The 21446-nt window shown below is 42.7% G+C and overlaps 1 protein-coding gene across 2 annotated transcripts in view; it reads right to left on the bottom strand.

Annotated features, from left to right (window-relative positions):
- Window positions 1–21446, bottom strand: part of LOC126259660 (RNA polymerase II-associated protein 1) — a 200129-nt gene that overhangs the window by 130392 nt on the left and 48291 nt on the right. For both annotated transcript variants that reach the window (XM_049956595.1, XM_049956596.1), the window contains exon 4: window positions 496–616. In XM_049956595.1, the coding sequence (XP_049812552.1) occupies window positions 496–616 (121 nt within the window). The remainder of the gene's footprint in view (window positions 1–495; window positions 617–21446) is intronic.

Genomic DNA, 21446 nt, shown 5'->3' with positions numbered 1-21446 from the left:
AGGCACCTCCCATCTTTCTTGTATGTACCTAAATGTGCTTAATAAACTTCAATCATTCTTACACACCTCCCATTCTGTTACTTCTCTTTTCCATTCACACAGCCAGAATCCCAGTTAGGATGAAGCATCAGGGGACAATAGTGGCTGTGTGTGTGTGTGTGTGTGTGTGTGTGTGTGTGTGTGTGTGTATGTGTGTGTGTGTATCATTCTTTACTGCACACTTTTCTACGTTCAACATCTCTTCCATTTGACAGTAATGATCAGTTCATACACACATATTATATTTCATTCCATGTTTTCATCAATGCTCCAAATTTTAAATGTTCATTCATTTTCATCAAAATAGGATGATATTTCCACACTAAGTGGCATATAAATAAAGAATATGAAATTTCACCGACTACAAAATTACGTTAATGTGAAAGCCACCCTCAAATGAAGGCATAAACAACTGGATAACTAAAAATAAAATGAAAGTTGACTGTCCCAGCTTACCGAAGATTTGCCTTGAATCAGAAAGTTTGTTAACTTTCTCAGGTTCAGATTTGTCTGTTTTGATGGACCCCTCAAGTTTTGCAACTTGTTGTGAAAATATGCTCTTCCCTCTTGGCTTTAGCTGAAAATTGAGGTACAAAGTTTAACAACTGAAACATCATTATCACTAGTATCTAGCTTTTTCATTATTGTAAAAAGGTTTATGTGAAAGATACCATCATACTAAGAAATGTACTTTCTTTACTGATGAATTTTTTACAAGATGCTCAACAGTAGTGTGAGGAAGTAATTTCACCATGATAGATACTTTGTTCCAGACTAATTTGACTTTCACTCCTTTAAAAAAAAACTCTGACTAAACTATAATTATGTTGGCGAGCTTTCTTATATCTGTGTAAATGTATGTGGGCTAAATTCAGAATATTCAGTACATGAACATACAGTAGGTCATAGATTTCCAATTGCAGGAGAGGTAGCAGTGCTCCACTTTTTTCAAACATTTACATGTACCCTAATCAACCACAAAAAGTGTAACACAGTTCATATGTTAAGACCTTTGGTAAATGGAGAGGAAATCATGGAGAGTATTAACTCAAAAATTATACCTAGAAAGGAGAGTTCTAATCGTCTTGAGGAAGTTTCATACAGATGAAACTTTTAATCTGGCCGCCTCCTTAAAAATGATTACATACACTCGCTAAGACTGTTTAAACGTCATTGTTTTACGGCAAAACTAAAACTTCTTATTGATGATGATGAATATACACATTCATGGAGATCTGATGGTCAGAGTAAATGTTCCACTGAAGTCACTTCACAGCTGGAGCATTTGTAGTAAGGTAAATGCATAAATATCAATAGTACTCTGCAGATAATGCTAGAAACAAAAACAAAGTGAAGACTAGGCATGAGTAATGGGAAATATAGCTCCAAACAAGTGCAAGGAAGGTTATATTTAATGCCTCATTGAAGATTAGGGAACAGGGAACACATTTTTAGGTTAGAGGAAAGGAAAGGAGGTTGGGCTTAGTTATTCAACCACTGATGATCTCTTCGTTATGGATCCATGGAAAAAGATCTAAGCAAAGAGTTCATTTGAGACAGAGCACAAGAGCAAGGGAAGATTTTTCTGTGATCTTGTTTGAGGAAGCATATCAAATCAGCATTTATCCCAAGTAATTTAAAGGACACAGTGATAGAAGTCCAGTGTCTTACCTATTGCACCTTTTGCAAACTGGTTTGGCAGTTTCAAATTGCAAACAAAAAGAAAAGTTTAACCAATTACTAATGGAGCAAGATCAAAACTACAAACATTTTTGTAATTGTTTTAATTTTTCATTTATTTGTTCTCCAGAGAGCTTTATGTGAACATGATGGGAAAAATCCTATCAAGAGGAATAACTGAAGAGTTTAAAAAAACAGTCCTTGTATTTTTTCTGGGGCTTCAGTGCAATCTGGAAGTAAAATCTGAAACTCATCATGACAAAAACAGCCTTGTCCTGAGTTATTGCCACTTAAAGATAGATGGTTCTACAAAAACAACCTTTGCCAAAAATGTTTCGGACAGAAGCAGCCTCTGTTATCTCCCATGGACTATTTTTGCATGAAAGTTGGCAATAATGCAATCTCAATAGTTATTGAGGTCTTCCTAGTAACTTTTGGGACCTTTGAAACTAGCCTTGGCCAGTTTTAAGGTTTGATGTTTGTTGTTCTGTAATGAATTCTGAAGACAGTGATCCAGCAGGGCCAGCCAGGGTGGCCGAGCGGTTCTAGGCGCCACAGTCTGGAACCGCGCGACCGCTCCGGTCGCAGGTTCGAATCCTGCCTCGGGCATGGATGTGTGTGATGTCCTTAGGTTAGTTAGGTTTAATTAGTTCTAAGTTTTAGGGGACTGATGACCTTAGAAGTTAAGTCCCATAGTGCTCAGAGCCATTTGAACCATTTGATCCAGCAGGCTAAAAATCAGACATGCGAAAGAAGACAGTAAAAAACTGTAAATAAGAAAAATCTGATCAGGTGAGTAACACATAAGTGCTGTTGGCAGAAAATGCTCCACAAATGTCTTGAAGGTGAGTGGATGTAATCACTGTTTCCATTCTTTCCTTCTCTCCATCAGTAAATCTTTCCATCTGCTTTACTTGACAGGAACATAAGTATGTGAACTGATATCTGGCCATTTGTTGCAAATGCATAACACTGTGATTCTTTCAGCCAACAATTGAACAAATGTTCAAGATCCACATTTGGATAGTCTTATCTTATTACAGTTGCTAGTGTGAAACCCCATAGGTCTTGCAAAATTGTGCATGGAGAAGGAGCAAGTGGTGGTGATGGTGAAAGTTCACTATCTGGTACCCTGTTTTGTACAAGAGCCTTGTCTCTATCATAAAGCCTGAGTAGCAGCTGATGCTACTACAACAGAGCTACCTGTACACTGAGAGTCATTCATGCCTTCCCTTGCAGTCTCCCAATGTTGACTACATAGTATACAGCAGCATCAGATCTCAAACATGTTCTCCAAAATATGTGAAAGGAAAACACAATAACAGGCCAACTCAAAGATCTTATTGAAGATTTTTAACATATCCCTATTTAAACCAAGGGTTTCTCATTATTCATTTTTCTGAATGTATATCAAAATACAGTTCTCTATGAACTGTAACATCCTACATCTTTCATGAGCTGCCAAGTACAGCAGTCATTGATAGTAAATATGAAAAAAGCTATTGATCATTACTTCAAACTATCTGTGTAGAAAAACAGTTAACCTGAAAGGATTAAGGATGGATAAAATAGAGGCATCCAAGAGCTAAATTTATTGTGGTACAATCATACAGGACCTTGGCATATGGCTGCAATTTGAAACAAAGTGAAGATTTCACATGAGATGGCTTTCAGTCAACTTTACAACCATGTAATCAAGCTTAAAAACTCCAAAGCTCATTATATCAAGATTTGGTTTCCTTTCTTGATGACTTGTTGTTGTATCCAGATCCCGCTTCAGCTACTGCCGGGTCTGGGTTGTTACTATGGATTTATGGCAATGTTAATCACAGAGGGTGGCCGGATGCCCTTCCTGACACCATCCGTTCTTGATGTGTAAGTACAAAAAAAATCACTGGTTGCCTTTGGAGAGGAAGAAGATAGACTGAACTTGGTTGTGGCTGAATCTGAGAACAGTAGTGGAAAGGACCACTGAAAGTTTGATTTGTTCAGTTCTATGCATCTTTAATGTAATTTAATCATTTATGCAGTAAAACATTAGCATACCATGGGGTTAATAAATTATATCTAGGGCAGCTATCACATCGTTCCTTCTTGCACCATCTACATTTTCTGGCAAAAATAGTGTGTGTCAGATAGGTCTGTACTTTGAAAAAAAAATTGTTGTACTTATGATAAAATGCAAATTAGTTCAATGTGATAAGAATGTTTTCATATGCCTGGGAAGTAGAGTAACAAATATAACTGAGAACAAGACAATATACAATGATTTACAATGTTTTGTCACTTTCCTGACAGTGCAAATTTTTTGACAAAAGCTCTTTTGCAATCAGCTCTTCAATTTCTCTTGCCAAGTGCTGTGTTTGACATATGTACATGAGCTGATGATAATTGTAGAAACTTCAGACAATTGATACAGGAAGCATGTTCAACCTTAATTTCTGTGCTTCCAAATAACCAATAAAGGAGGCAGATGCCACTGGGCCTTGGTACACCAAACGTTGGTGAACAGAATAACACAATAAAAAACATCTTTGTCAATAATATGAAAATACTGTATGTAGCATTTATTACTGGCTAGAGCGTGTCACATAGATGGAGTTTAAATTTGATTAAAATAATCTCAGTTTTCAAGCTTTGTCAACTGAGTTATAATTCTTGAACTTTTGATAACTATCACTATCATTGTCTTCAGGAGTAACAAATTACTGACTGCCAGGAATGGTGAGGTACCCTACTTATATACACAAAGCAGCAGAAACCTTTGTCTTTCAAACATTCGGTACTCGTGCTCACAGACAGCAGGACACATTATGGTTTACCTACTGTACATATGGTCACTGGGCAGCTGAGTGTCTTGGAAACCCAGTGGCACAACAGTACTATGCACCAATAAGGAGAAGATTCTGTTAATGTATATTACGTAAAAACTACAATTTCTCACAAGCACAAAGAATGTCATTCCCTCTGCACAAAATGGTTTAAACTGAATAAGATAGGCTACATGAATTGTGGATCATTACACCCTTTTCCTTCAGCCCATGGGTAGTTCATTTGGTGATAGTAAGAGAAAGAGAAAGAGAAAAAGAGAGAGAGAGAGAGAGAGAGAGAAGCGGAGGAGAAGGAACAATGTTAATTGGTAGGGACTTCAAGGCTACAGCAACTCATGGATTACTGGGCAAAATATCCAGAGCTGAAATATTTTCAAACATCAGTTTTGCCTATGCAATCCGAAATTTCCAGTAGATACAGAAACGTATTGAAATGTCATGAAAGCTACGCATAAGATAAAAAAAGTTTATGATTCCAATTTGTTTGTCTTGGAGGGGGACATCCAATGATACTAGACTCGATCCTCCCACCCTAACCCATGCGTGGGTGGCATGGTGTAACTTCGAAATCTTCAATGGGAACCCCCATTTTTTATTCCATGTTACAATTCTATGGTAAAATCTACATATGTACTGTTCGAAGCATTTTCTTTGTTTTGCCAAATACGGCACAGTAATCGAAGGAATAGAAATGGGCACACAATCGTAATTTACGAAATGCTACCCAATGGCCCTTGAGTATCCAATGCCACATGGGAGCCCACCTATGTGCTGAGAGGGTAGGGTGGGATATTATTTCATAACTCCTAATTGGAAATCTCACTCACAACGTTTTATTCCTCTGACATATCGAACAGGGGACTACTAGACCTGCCACTGTGGCCGTGACTCGAGGCAATCACTACTCTATTTTTCCAATTAGAGTAAGATATCAAAAACGTAGTACCATCAACTTCAATACACTTAGTGATCTGCTTTTCAAATGACTGTACACAGGACACAAGCATATCTGCAGGAATGCCAGCACAGGCATTTGTGATGCAGTCAACCACATCTTCACAGCCTTTTGGCACATTCTGGTACACCTTATCTTTTAAATATCCCCACAGAAAGAAATCCGGTGACCTAGCAGACCAATTAATAGTGCCATCTCAGCTGATCCACTTGTGACGAAGCAAGCTGGGATAATTTTAATTCCCCTCTTGTTTTGCCATCTGCTTCCTTAAATTCGTTTTTTTTTTTTTTTTTCACTTTTTACAATTTACCATTAACATCCATGAATATAATCTGTATTTTCGTAAAAAAGGAAGGTTGGAACTCAGTTCTAAAGGATTTAACACCAGATTTAATTTTGTATTTAGTTTTATGTATGTATTTGATTTTGTGATTTATTTTGGTTATTCCTAGTTAGTAACTTTCATTATAGGGTGAAATCAGTAATTGTTTCGTAACTTAAATTCTATTGTTGATGTATAAACAAATATAAATTCTGTACTAATTATAAACATTTGGGAGACAAAACAACAGCAATCTCAAAGTATTTATTGGGCTCTGTTCAAAAACATGTTAGCAAAACCAGCCCTTCATTAATTCCAAAGTAATTATCAGTTTTGTCAAAAGTATTGTTTGTGTAACTATATTTGTTGATTTCATGATTTAAACAAATAATTATGCCTAAACCTCATAGTAGAAGAAACTGTTAAAAAGACGAAATTTTCGATGTATTCAGTTAATTGAGTGAGTTAAGTTTTAATTGTAATTTCTGTAAATTTAACTTTAAACAATGTGTAGTTTCTGCACCTATTATTGTGATGATATATAAGGCCCCAATTTTTGGTCACAAGATAGTCAGTCAATGGCCGAGTTTCTGATGAGTAACCTGTGCTGGTTAGAACAACAACAATGCTTCAAATTAACTGTTGAATAGGTGTTACACAATTAGGCCATGTGTAAAAACAGTGACATTGTCTGCTCCATATGTACCTCATTATTCTTCAAGAACTGTGAACCTTGTGGTTAGGTTTTACTGCTCGTAGGTGTTCAACAAGAAACTATTGTAGTAGTATGTGGAGTTTCGCCTGCTAACTATTAATGAGGCTTATCAAAAGTTAAACATTAACTGTATAATATTGGGGGTTATGCAAAGTGAAAATTAAAGTACTGTGAAATGCAACTGTGCACCTGTCGGCTACATGATTTACAGTAGTGTGTGTCGGAATCCAGAACCCAATTTTCAGCCAGTGTAGCAATGCAGTACATCGACACCGAAGACAATCAACAAACAAAGAAATAAAAGTAGGTGGAACCGCCACACACTGGCCAATGTAAACATGGTCTAATACTTCCTGTGCTTCAACTGCATAATGTGCTGGGAACAGTCATTCTGAAACTACATACATTGTCAACCATCCAGGGCAACATACTGCAGTAGCACAACTAGTTCCTGTTCCAAAAATGTTCGTTATTTGCAGCCATTCAACATGCCATTGAGAAAATGCCACACCATAGATTAACCAACCATGGGCATTGACAGTCAATGTACCTCGGCAAAGAATGTGAGAATCGTTTACATTAGTTGACATGCCCATTCACAAAACACTACCCAGTTGTGGAAATTGGTGCCATGATGTTCTTGATGCAGTGAAATGCGTTATGGATGATAATTATTGTACTGTCGCAATACTACCTATAGACAAACCAGAATCATGGTGTAGTTGCTGGCCTCTTACCCAAAGGTTGTGGTGCACTGTGACTAGTACAGCTATTTCATTAGCTTCTCTTCTAGCATGTTGGCTTCTTTGCCAGTCTATATGCTGCCATCAGACATAAAGGCATTGGCAACCTTGTAAAAGAATGAACGAAAGTGAGCTTTCTCAGGACAACGTTTGGCGTACAAGGCAACGGCAGCTTCAAAATTTCTCCTACATTCTCTGCAAATCAGGATCATTTCAATTTTTTCTTCTGTGGTTGCAACACTTATCATCCACTTGTACGTCTGTTCTTCAAATGATAGATAGGAGTGCAAGCTATAAACATTGTGCAAGTATTATAATGTTTAGACCTGCTATCTGTTCTATGACTGCATGAGACATGAGCTCTGGTCACAATGTACTGCCAGTTACAATACATTGTAGTGCGCTACATGGCCACAGTGTCACACTCAACTTCTTTCCTGTTCGATATGTCAGAGGAATACAATACTGGGAATGGGGTTTACAATTAGAAGTTATGATGTACTGGCCTGTCCTACCCTTGCAGCATTGAGTTGAGGTCCCACATGCCATTGGATATTCAAAAGCTATTGAGTAGCAAGTCATAAATTACGATCGTGTACCCACTTCTATTCCTCTGATTACAGTGCCATCTGTGGCGAAACGCAGAAAGTGCTTCAGACAAAACATATGTAGTTTTTGCTGTAGAATCGTAATCCGCAATAAAAAAAAACGAGGATACCCACTGAAGATTTCAAATTTGCCCTCCCCTCTCCCCTACGCATGGGATGGGGTGGCAAGTCGAGTGTCGTATTGTTGAATGTCCCCACTCTGTGACAAACAGATTGGAATTATAACTTTTTTTTTTTATCCAATGTGTAGTTTCCGAGGTAACTTAATGTCTTCAGTTAAAATGAACACCTTTTATATTAGGTACAAACATAACAACTGTTCAGTATCACCAGCATTGCTGCTATATTTTACACACAAAAAAAACAACTAATTGAGGACAACATACAGTGTGCAGACTACTTGGGTGACATTATAATAGACACCATGTGGTATCAACACTGATGCAATTTAGCAATGTTATTTCAGGGATTCAGACAATCTGTGCTGTAAATTGGACAAATGTATGTCTCTGAACAAAAATGTGTCTTCCTTGGACACCTACTAAGCACGAGAGGCACAAGCTCACATTAGTTAACGCCAAAACAATAGATAATCAATCGGTAGAGAAGAACCTAAAGTAAGTGCAACCTGTCATAGATAAAATCTAATACTACAGCAAATGTAGCCATACTGCTGCCCAAATTTCGTACCCTCCAAATTGCTCTGAAATGAGGACACCAAATTCTAATGGTCTCTTAAACTTAAAAAGTTGTGCAAAATCACATTCTTTTCTGGTTACTTTTACACCAGGTAAGCAATTTACACGTGCAACCTCTCAGTATGGCTTTGATATCAGACTCTCACACGAGAACATCAACAAAATAGAATGAACAATTGCCTTAAGCTCGAAAACTCTGATTTTATTCTTTACACTTCCTTATAAACTTAAAAAAAAAAAAAAATGCTGGAATCTACTAATATGTGACCATTAGGATAAGTATGACTTGAAGTGTTGATCTCAGGTGTCGGGCTGTCACATTTAAAGACTTGTAGAAATTTTGTAACAATCTTATTTCATTTTTCTGATCATTTTAAAGCTAAGTTTATTATACTGTCATTAATTTCATTAGATCTTTACTCTGGTTTGACTGTTACTATTCAATACTTGAAGCCCAAAATACCTTTCACAAGAAGTGAAACTAGCTTTTCATTAGTACCTGTGTAAAGAAAATATACACATGTTAGAAACATTTTCCAATTAATAATCTTCATGATATAAACAATTTCATAAAAAGTACTGTTACGAACACATTTCACGAATTTTCATACTGAAAACTGAGAATCAAGTAAAGCTTATTGTCGCAGCATAGGAGAAGCAAGTTAATATTTAATTCTGTAATGTCAGTCTATACACATCAACAAGTTTTAGACTGTAATCCATAAATTTTCTGTCTGTAATAACGGATGACATAACCAGTGAGAGACTGAACAATATATAAGCAGTGGAGAATCAGCCGTCAGGGTCCCAGTTTTAAAACAATTTTTGTGTGCCAGTTTTTGGGAGCCGGTTTTGTTACAGTTTTGTATCCATTTTGCACAATAAATGTGTAATTCTGAAAATGAAACTTCGTTTCCATATGTTTACTTAAAATTTCTCTTAGCATAACAAATCATTAGCTACATTGTGAACAGCTCAGGAAGTTGCAGAAAATTTGGTGGTGCAATATTCATAATTCTTTTAGAACCACAACAGCATCGGAGATCACTGAAAACCAAAGATGAGGATTCATCCCCTAACTGTTAAACTCGAGAAAGTACCATTATATTTCAATTGTGGTGGAGGTTCCTTGGGTTACAGCTGCCCTGTTGATGAGGTTTTGCTAACAGAATTTTGAGTTTCAGGTTGATTTATGCAATAATAGATACTGATACAACAGAAAATTTAAAAGAAAACACTGGCATAGAAATCCGAAATGGACTATATACTGATGCAAAAGGAGAATAGAGAGATGTTAACCACAAAGAGGGGAGAAAAAAGTTTGTGGTGTGGAACTACATCGTTGCAGACAATTGAGACAAATACATTTATAGTTTATTCCCTTTATTTGTTTGTAGTCAAATTTCATGTGAAGACTAAAATTTTAGTGTAAAGACTGAAATTGTCATTCCAAGAGTTTAGAACTATGTTTATTTATCAATATGGCGAGTAATAGTAAGCAAAACAGTGTATCAGTAGAAAATCAGGAACAGGTAGTAGTTGGCAACGTTGCTAATTTACGTGGCAGTATTACCAGTAATGAAAGTGAAGCCAAAGTAAACACTGAGGTAGTACAGGACCAGATTTATGACAATGAGGCAGTAGGCAATGTTAATATAAGAGCTTGTTCAGCATTCGATAGTTTTGATTAAACTGAAGCAGTAGGCTCGAACAGTGGAATTGTAGAATTACTGTCATGTTTATTAATTGAAACAGCTAATACTTTAACTAGTACCTTAGGTGGCAGTATTACCTAAACAGCTAATATCCTTGGTGGCAGAATTACCAAAACAGCCAATATTTTAACCAGCAGCTAAGGTGGCCAAATTGCTGAATTAAAAAGTACTTTGAAGGACATTAAAACATAATTGGAAAATAGTAACACAACAATAATTAAAAACAAAGAGGAAATAACAAAGCTTAAAAATGAGGTAGAAGCAGACTGGAAACAGGGTGATGCTAAAGTTGTGTCTGTGTAAATCAAAGTTGGAACTCTCAAAACAGAACTCAGTGCGGAAATTGTTCATAGCAAACACAACTTCAAGGTTGTTCACAAAAATGTAGTAAATAGTTGTTACTTTATTATGAAAAGGATAGTTTGCTATTCACCATGTAGTGGAAATGAGTCACAGACAAGCACAGCAAAAAAAAAAAAAAAAAAAAAAACCTTGTTAAACAAGTAAGCATTTGGCCAAAATGCATTATGATCGGGGAAGCAATGTGGGTGTTGGGGGTAAAAAGGAGGTTGGGAGGTGTAGGGGTAGCAGAATAGGGGTGGGGGACAGTAAAGTACTGCTTGTGGGAGCATACAAGGATGAGGTGGAGAGAGGGCAGGGTAGTTAGGTGCAATCTGGAGCTTAGACAAAGAGCAGGTGGGGGGGAATGGAAAAGGAGAGAAGTAAAAAGACTGTGGGTGCACTGGTGGATAGAACATCTGTATTTCTGGAATGGGAACAGGGAAGGTGATTGATGGGTAAAAGACAATGAATAATGAAGGTTGAAGCCAGGAGGGTTACAGGAACGTCAGATATACTGCAGGGAGAGTTCCCACCTGCGCAATTCAGAAAAGCTTGTGTTGGAGGAAGGATACAGATGGCACAGGCTGTGAAGCAGTCACTGAAATGAAGAATGTCATACTGGACAGCATGCTCAGCAACTGGGTGGCCCAGCTATTTCTTGGCCACAGTTTGTCTGTGGCCATTCATGCAGAGAGACACCTTGTTGGTTGTCATGCTCGCACAGAATGCAACACAGTGGTTGCAGCTTAGTTTAAACAAAACATGACTGGTTCCACAGGTAGCCCAGCCTTTGATGGGATAGGTGATGCTTGTGACCAGACTGGAGCAGGTAGTGGTGAGAGAATGTACGGGACGAGTTCCTCTAGGGACCCAGCACTGTTCCATTTGCTTCTGTAATTTATCCTTCTAATGGTGCAGTTATTCTCTGACAATTCTTTTACTCTATCCTTGTTGCTGCTGTCTGAGCTGTAAATGTCAATTATCTGTGACTTCGTAGGCTTTTCTGGTGTAACAAATCTTACAAGTCTCTTCGAGTTTAATGCCAGATCCTAAAATCAACTCGGTTCAATAATCCAGCAATCCAACTGTTTGCCGTCTTCAGGAGAACACTGCTTCTGCTGATGAGTCCCACTGAGAACTGATGGCAGGCTGAAAATTGACATCCTATATATCCCTCTGTACTGTGCATGGTGCATGCACCGCCCATCACAGTTGCTGCCCTCCAAGACTGGACAGGTGGCGCCGCCCTTAATAGAACACTGGCATCAACAATATGTTGCACTCAGAGACGATTTTCGAACACTCGGATTAGCCGCACCATAGAACGTTGATGTGGGATAGTACAGGGTTCGACATTCTGCTAAGACGAAACCCACTCTCTCTACTAATTAAATTATCTGCCCACCTAATTTCAATTGCCTCTTCATAGACATTGTTCCAAAAACCAGAAGTGTTGGCAACTATTACAGTTTCATCAAATTTTGAATCATGTCCCTCGTTTAAGCAATGTTATCCTACTGCCAATTTTTCCGATTATTGTAGCCTCTTATGATGGCAATGTTCCACGCACCTGTCAAGAACTGTGTGAATGTAAGCCTTCCAATATTGGCACAGAATTTTGTACATACCATGCTTCTTAAGCCCCAAATCATCTTTCAAAGACCTGAGTAGTGCCCTAATCTTGGAAGGTGGACGGAACAAACTCTTACATTAAAACTTGTTAAAATTCTTCTGCTCTTAAATGATACGCCCGCAGCATAAGGAATAAAGGCCATCGATCTATGGTCCTCTTCATGTATCTCCGGTGATGGTTCAATTCCATAACCTGACAAATCTGCTTCTTGGACTATCCATTCTCCTTAAAGCTGTCATAAAATGCGCAAGTTCTTGAGTTAAACTGGCTGCGTCGGAAATGGCATATGCTGTGCATACCAGAGATCTAAGGATACCACTGCATGGGTATGGTGGATGATAACTCTTAGAATGCAGATACCGATCTTTGAGCGCCAGCTTTTGGTGAACTCTATGTCCCACAGTACCATCTGGATTTTTGTAAACCATTATGTCCAAGAATGAAAGCATTGCATCACTTTCAACCTCCATTGTAAATTTAACACTGGGACAAAGACAGTTTAAGTGATCAAAAAATCTGTTTAGAGCATCACATCCATGTGACCAGACGAAAAAGGTATCATCCACATACTTCCAGAAGCATGTTGGTTGCAAAGTTGAAGTCCTGAGTGCCATATCCTCGAAGTCCTTCATAAATAAACTGGTGACAACAGTTGATAAAGGACTACCCACAGCCGCTCCATCATTCTGTTCAAAAATGTTGCCATTAAAAAAAAAAAAAATAAATAAATAAAATAAAATAAAATAAAAAAATGGAAGTCAGCACATGAGAACAAAGCTTCACCAGCTCTTCATCCAGTTTTTCACTAATCAAACCTAATCAAACTAAGGGACTCATCGAGAAGGACTCATGTAAACAGAGATACCACATCAAAACTCACTAATAAATCTGAAGGACCCAGTCTCAAATATTTCAATCGTCAAATAAAATCCACCAAATCAGAGATATAGTGTTCACACTTGCCAACATATGGACTCAGAACAGATGTTAACTACTTCCCCATGTTGAAAGTGGATGCACCCAAATTACTAACAATATGGCATTACAACCACAGCATTCCCTTGTCAGCTGGTGAAACTACTGCTTCATCAGCATTCCTAAGGGAACAATGACTACTCTCTCTGTGGAACAGATGTTATCCAGCAGTCAATTACCATTTTACTAATGCTGTGGAATTATGCTCATTTTGCATATTTGGAAGAAGAAAGTTTGAGTTGCATAGAAAAGTTACACTGTAACAAAAATGAAATGTTAATCTTATAAAGAATCTCAGTTTGCTTACTGGAACTTTATATGCTTTCTGTATTACTTTCTTCTTATTTGCATTCTGTGAATTTGTCAACTATACAATTATATACTGAAAGTTATGTAACAGGTAATATTACAAATGACACACATATTTTGCTCGGCACTAGAACAGGTTTTTGAATGAGTGGATTACACACACTAAGTTTACTCTCTCTCTCTCTCTCTCTCTCTCTCACACACACACACACACACACACACACACACACACACGGAGTTTAAAACTAAACTGTGCTGAGTTGTTTTGAACTGAATACTTAATTTTGCACATAGAATTTTATACGTGAAATCAGTCAGTTGTACCAACAATCTCAAGAAAGAAGCCACACACATGAATGACTATTGATACTGAAATCAAACAATGGAAAATTCAGAATGGAATGTAATAATACCAGAGAAGGAAAGTTGCTACTCACCATAGAGTGGAGATGCTGAGTCGCTATAGGTACAATAAAAAGATTCACACAATCATAGCTTTCGGCCATTAAGGCCTTTGTCAGCAGTACACACACATACACACACATGCACTGTAGTGTCCCCAGAATTTTACGGAAGTCTGGAGGCACTTGTGTTCCAGCCGTTTCAAACACGCGTTATTTTAAAGCATGGCATAAGGATGAGCATGGGATATTGCACCCATTTATTGTTTGTGCAGGCGAAACTGGAAGGGAGATAATTCGTTGGCACTGGCAAGTGTTCAGCGTGACTTGCCAAGAATAAATGTGTATACCGACGGAAGCTCCGTGGCCGGCTGCAAAGAGTAATGTAGCTTTGTATTGTTGAAAAACAAATGGAGTGACTCGAGATGGTGACTGTTTAGTAGACATTGAACTGCTGTTGAGAGTACGTGGACTAGACGTGGATAGTCCGCCACGATAAAAGCATATGTATTAATTGTGTTCAAAAATGTGTAACTAACTGATCTTGGGTGCCCGGTAATGTGTGGGCTTTCATCATAAAGTTTAGTTGTTTTTGTGTAGATGGTTGGTTTGTGGGATTAAAGGGACCAGACTGCTACGGTCATCGGTCCCTTTTTCCAAATCCTAAAAACACCCACAGAGAATAAAACGATTAACAGAATAGAACACAGACGACACAGAACAAGAGAAACGGAGATAAAGACCAGGCAAACGAATGAAATCACACAGAGTGTGACGGTGGTTGGCCGACCATAGGAACAAAAAAAGGAAAAGCCAACCACCAAGAACACATTAAAAACCGAGTTTAAAACCGTAGTCCAAAAGCCAGAATCAACACAAAACAATAAAATAAAACACAAACACTCAGATTAAATGATAAAAACCCCCTGCCCGAATAAAACGTAAAACTAAGCCAGCCATAGCAGGGTCATCAGATAAAAGGGCAGGGAGCGTGTCAGGCAGTGCGAACGTCTGCCTGAGCACAGCTAAAAGCGGACACTCCAATAAAATGTGCACCACAGAGAAAACGGAGCCGCAGTGACACAGAGGTGGGTCATCACGGCGCAATAAGTGGCTGCGTGTCAGCCGAGTGTGCCCAATGCACAGCCGGCAGAGGACAACAGACTCCTGGCGGGAGACCCGAATGGACGACCGCCACACAGTCGTCGACGCCTTGATACGATGGAGTTTGTTTGGTACGGGCAGGTTGCGCCATTCAGCGTCCCATAAATAGAAAATTTTGTGGCGTAATAGGGCCCGCAAATCAGTCGCTGGGAGGCCAATCTCCAGAGGTGGTTGACTGGTGGCCTCTTTCGCCAGGCGGTCAACATTCTCATTCCCGGGGATCCCAACATGGCCTGGGGTCCAAACAAAGACCACAGAGCGGCCGCAACGGTCAAGAGTATACAGGGACTCCTGGACAGCCATCACCAGACGAGAACGAGGGAAACACTGGTCGAGAGCTCGTAAACTGCTCAGGGAAATCGCTACAGATAATGAAGGACTCACCTGAGCAGGAGCGGATATACGCTAGGGCTCGAAAGATGGCGACCAGCTCAGCAGTGTAAACGCTGCAGCCAGCCGCCAAGGAACGTTGTTCGGAATGGTCCCCTAGAGTGAGCGCATAACCGACTCGACCAGCAACCATCGAGCCGTCAGTGTAAACAATGCCAGAGCCCTGATACGTGGCCAGGATGGAATAAAAGCGGCGGCGGAAGGCCTCTGGAGGGACTGAGTCCTTCGAGCCCTGTGCTAAGTCGAGCCGAAGGCAAGGGCGAGGAACACACCACGGAGGTGTACGCAGAGGTGCCTGGAAAGGAGGTGGAACAGGGAAAAACCCAAGCCCGGAGAGAAGCTCCTTCACGCGTACGGCGATCGGACAACCCGACCGGGGCCGACGGTCTGGCAGATGGACGACTGACTGCGGGAACAGGACACGGTAATTTGGATGCACGGGCAAGCTAAAAACATGGGCAGCATAAGCAGCCAGTAATTGTTGGCGTCGTAACCGCAGTGGAGGGACACCTGCCTCCACTAGTATGCTGTCCACAGGGCTGGTGCGGAAAGCATCAGTGGCAAGGCGTATCCCGCTGTGGAAAATTGGGTCCAGCACCCGCAACGCAGATGGGGATGCTGAGCCATAAGCCAGGCTCCCATAATCCAGACGGGACTGGATTAACGCCTGGTAGAGCCGCAACAGGGTAGATCAGTCGGCGCCCCAGAGGGTGTGGCTCAAGCATCTCAGAGCGTTTAGATGCCGCCAACACGCATGTTTAAGCTGCCGGATATGAGGCAGCCAAGTCAACCGGGCATCGAAAACCACCCCCAAAAACCTGTGTGATTCCACCACTGAAAGAAGTTCGCTGGCAAGATAAAGCCGCAGCTCCGGGTGGACAGTACGTCGCTGGCAGAAATGCATAACGCAGGTCCTGGCTGCCGAAAACTGGAACCCATGAGCTACAGCCCAAGACTGCACCTTGCGGATAGCGCCCTGTAACTGACGCTCAACAGCTGCAATGCCAGTAGAGCTGTAGTAAAGGCAGAAGACGTCAGCATACAGGGAAGCGGAGACAGAATTTCCCACGGCCGCAGCGAGCCCGTTAATGGCTATTAAAAACAGGCAGACACTTAAAACAGAACCCTGTGGCACACCGGTGTCCTGGACATGGGAGGAACTATATGAGGCCGCGACTTGCACGCAGAAGGTACGATACGACAGAAAATTTCTGATAAAGATCGGCAGAGGGCCCCGAAGACCCCATCCATGAAGCGTAGAAAGGATGTGATGACGCCATGTCGTATCGTATGCCTTCCGCATGTCGAAAAAGACAGCGACCAGATGCTGACGGCGGGCAAAGGCAGTACGGATGGCCGACTCCAGGCTCACCAGATTGTCGGCGGCAGAGCGGCCTTTACGGAACCCACCCTGAGACGGAGCCAGAAGGCCCCGAGACTCCAGTACCCAATTCAAGCGCCGGCTCACCATCCGTTCAAGAAGCTTGCAAAGAACGTTGGTGAGGCAAATGGGGCAGTAGCTGTCCACCTCCAAAGGGCTCTTGCCCGGTTTCAAAACGGGGATGACAATGCTTTCCCGCCATTGCGACGGAAACTCACCCTCGACCCAGAGACGGTTGTAAAGGTCGAGGAGGCGTCGCTTGCAGTCCACTGTAAGGTGTTTCAGTATCTGACAGTGGAGGCGATCTGGCCCGGGAGCGGTATTAGGGCAAGCGGCTAGGGCACTGCGAAATTCCCACTCACTGAATGGAGCATTGTAAGATTCTCAGTGGTGGGTGCGAAACGAAAGGCTCCGACGTTCCATCCGCTCTTTAATGGAGCAGAAGGCTAGTGGGTAATTGGAAGAAGCGGAACTAAGAGCAAAATGCTCTGCCAAGCTGTTGGCAATTTCGTCGGAGTCTGTACAAACTGCTCCATTCAGTGAGAGCGCAGGGACGCTGACAGGGGTCCGATAGCCATAGAGGCGTCGGATCTTAGCCCAGACCTGCGATGGAGAGACATGGAGGCCAATGGTGGACACATACCGCTCCCAGCACTCCTGCTTGCTTTGGCGGATAAGGAGGCGGGCTCGTGCACGCAGCCGTTTGAAGGCGATAAGGTGGTCTATGGATGGATGTCGCTTGTGACGCTGTAGCGCCCGCCGGCGATCTTTAATCGCTTCAGCGATCTCAGGCGACCACCAAGGCATAGTCCGCCGCCGAGGGGACCCAGAGGAACGCGGAATGGCAGATTCGGCGGCAGTAACGATGCCGGTGGTGACCGATTGAACCACCGCATCAATGTCATCACTAGAGAGAGGCTCAATAGCGGTAGTGGAGGCAAACAGGTCCCAGTCAGCCTTATTCATAGCCCATCTGCTAGGGCGCAGAGAAGAGTGACGCTGTGGTAGTGACAGAAAGATTGGAAAGTGGTCACTACCACACAGGTCGTCATGCACTCGCCATTGGACAGACGGTAAGAGACTAGTGCTGCAGTTGGAAAGGTCAATGGCGGAGTACGTGCCATGCGCCACGCTAAAGTGGGTGGAGGAACCATCATTTAAAAGCGAAAGATCGAGCTGTGCTAATAAATGCTCAATGGTGGCACCTCGACCTGTCGCCACTGAACCACCCCACAGAGGTTTATGGGCGTTGAAGTCGCCCAGTAGCAAGAAAGGTGGCGGCAATTGGGCTATCAGAGCAGCCAGGACATGCTGCGCGACAGCACCATCCGGTGGAAGGTAAAGACTGCAGACGATAACAGCCTGTGGCGTCCACACCCGAACAGCAACAGCCTCTAAAGCTGTTTGTAGAGGTACAAACTCGCTGTGAAGAGAGTTAAGGACATATATGCAGACGCCACCAGACACCCTTTCATAAGCTGCCCAGTTCTTATAATAACCCCGATAGTCACGGAGGGCAGGGGTTTGCATTGGTGGAAACCAAGTTTCCTGAAGTGAAATGCAGAAGAAAGGGTGAAGGCTGATAAGTTGGCGGAGCTCAGCTACATGGTGGAAGAAACCGCTGCAGTTCCACTGGAGAATGGTATTGTCCATGGATAGAAAAGGCGTGAAGGGACTGGGGAGGCAGATTACGCCTCCTGGGCCCCTGCTGCTACTGAGTCACCACCTGTACAACAGCCATCCACTGCGTCCGAGGGACTGGCGAGATCCAGGTCCTCAGCGGACGCCAGAATGTCCACCTCGTCCTCAGATGCAGAGCTTGTAGGAAGCGGCGGGACGGGTGCCACCGCAATGTCGGTATTCTTGGGGATGTTCTTCTGTGTCTGTTTCTGTTTCCCTCATTGTGCCTTCATTGGTTCAGGCTTCACAGGGTCAGCCTCAGGGACGGACGACGACCGTGAGGCCCTACGACCAGGGACTGGTGGTTGTTTGAGCCACTTGCGGGTGTCTGCTGTGCCGCTGGTCGGAACTTGCGAAGGGAGGTCCCCAAGGGACCCCTTTCTTGCGAGAGTAGCCGAAGAAGTCTTACGCTTCTCCGGCTGGGAAGGGGGAACTGATGTCCCCGATTGTTGGGGGGGTGTTGCTCCTGAAGTAGATGGAGCAGGAGCAACAGGTTGTGAAGTGCCCCCCACAAGCAAGGGGGCTGGTGGATGCTGACTGATCTTAGAGCCGATTCGTGGTGATGGGAGAACCGTCATTGCAGCAGCGGCGTAGGTTGACATCATTGCCACAGGATGGAGCCACTCGTATTTCCGTCTAGCCTCGGGGTAGGTCAGGCGGTCCAGGGTCTTATATTCCATTATCTTCCTTTCTTTCTGGAATATCCTACAGTCCGGCGAGTAGGGGAAATGGTGTTCTCCGCAGTTAACACAGATAGGAGGCGGGGCACATGGAGTATCAGGATGCGAAGGACGCCCACAATCCCGACACATGATGCTGGAAGTACAGCGAGATGACATGTGCCCGAACTTCCAGCATTTAAAACACCGCATCGGAGGAGGGATATATGGCTTCACATGACAACGGTAAACCATCACCTTAACCTTTTCGGGTAAGACATCACCCTCAAAGGCCAAGATGAAGGCACCGGTGGCTACCTGATTATCCCTCGGACCCCGATGGACGCGCCGGACGAAGTGAACACCTCGTCGTTCTAGGTTGGCACGTAGTTCATCGGCGGACTTCAGAAGAAGATCCCTGTGGAATATAATACCCTGGACCATGTTTAAACTTTTATGGGGAGTGATGGTGACGGAAACATCCCCCAACTTGTCACAAGTGAGCAACCTCCGTGACTGGGCAGAGGATGCTGTTTTGATGAGAACTGACCCAGAGCGCATTTTGGACAAGCCCTCCACCTCCCCGAACTTGTCCTCTAAATGCTCCACAAAAAACTGAGGCTTAGTTTGCATAAAAGATTCACCATCGACCCGCATACAGACAAGGTACCGGGGTGAATAATCTCCACTGCTGTCTTTAGCCATGCGTTCCTCCCATGGAGTGGCCAGGGAGGGAAATGATCGTGGATTGAATTGCTTGCCATTGAGGTTAGACCTTGATCGCTTAGAGACTGCTGGTGGAGGCCCACCAGCGAGAGATGATGTACCACACTTCATTGCGGGTCAACTGCCCTGATGCCACCCACTCCGACCAGGGGCTCTCCCCACGGGCGCCACCCAGCCGCAGCAAAGACCACCTGGCAGGATGGCCTTTGCCGGGAGTCCCGATGCCCCAGAGGGATAGGCATCGACTCCTCGGCATACGTGGGGAGGTAGCAGCTCAGGCATCAGCAGTGTGATCCCTGTGTAGTCAGGGGGCTACCACCAAGAGGGTACATGACAAATCCACCACAACGGACTGATTACCGTGCTGGATGTCGGGTGTCGAAATATCCATGTACATCACGAGGGCAAAGATGGAAGTGCACAATGGAGGGAATGTATGCTACCTGGAACACACTGCAGCCAATGTGGCCGGAAGCTCGATGGAAGTCCAACTCCATGACAATATCGGGTGTGCCAGATCTTAGGGCAAGATGGATATATAATACACCACATAAGGCGTCCTTCCCCAAATGGTACGCACTAACAGAAAATTTTGAAAGAGAGTGGTCAAACCCCTTAGGGGACCAACACATTAAGGCCGAAACGTTTGAGACTCCTTTTAGTCGCCTCTTACGACAGGCAGGAAAACCGCGGGCCTATTCTTACCCCCAAACCCGCAGGGGGGGTTTTGTGTAGAAAGTGGAAATAAATATGTTCAGGGGCATTGAATGATATTCCAAGAGTAGCATATTTTTAAATAAGAAGAGAGAGAGCAAGATAGTGAAAATTTCCCCTTCCTAACAGTGAAATCTTCAGAGAAGCGTCCGGTGCTGGCAGAAGACATCGGCACTGCAAGAAAGCAGAACCAGCAATCTTCAACAAGTAAGTCCACGAAAATGCTTAACATTACACCGGGCCACCGCAGTGCAAACACACACACACTCATGCAAACGCAACTTGCACACAACGTCTGCAGTCTCAGAGAGCTGAAACTACACTACAGTGTGCTGTATCATGCTGATATGATCTGTCATCACCTCCAAACTGTTGCTCTACTGTACTACAAAATGCTGTAAAATGTGCTCATATCCTTCCACTGTCAGCATTTTTCGAGTGCAATAAGGGAATCACACACTAGCCATGAAAAATACCCCAATGTCATAACACTACCACCTCCACACTTCACTGTTGGCACTACACATCACGGAAAGGAATGTTCTCCAGACATTCGCCAAACCCTTATATCAGATTGCCATAGGGTATAGTACGAATTCATCACACCAAATCACTTGTTTCTAGTCACCAGTCATCCCAGTCATCCACTGTCCACTGGCATCGGACTTTATGCCACCTCGAGTGTCACTAAGCATTGACTACAGAAATGTGTGGCTCATGGGGAGCAAGTTGATCTCAGTAACACTGTCTTTTTAACTCCCTATGC

The sequence above is a fragment of the Schistocerca nitens genome, chromosome 5 (assembly GCF_023898315.1).
Source record: "Schistocerca nitens isolate TAMUIC-IGC-003100 chromosome 5, iqSchNite1.1, whole genome shotgun sequence".
NCBI lineage: Eukaryota > Metazoa > Arthropoda > Insecta > Orthoptera > Acrididae > Schistocerca > Schistocerca nitens.
The sequence above is the reverse complement of the archived record's forward strand: the minus strand, read 5'-3'. Positions and strand labels throughout refer to the sequence as shown.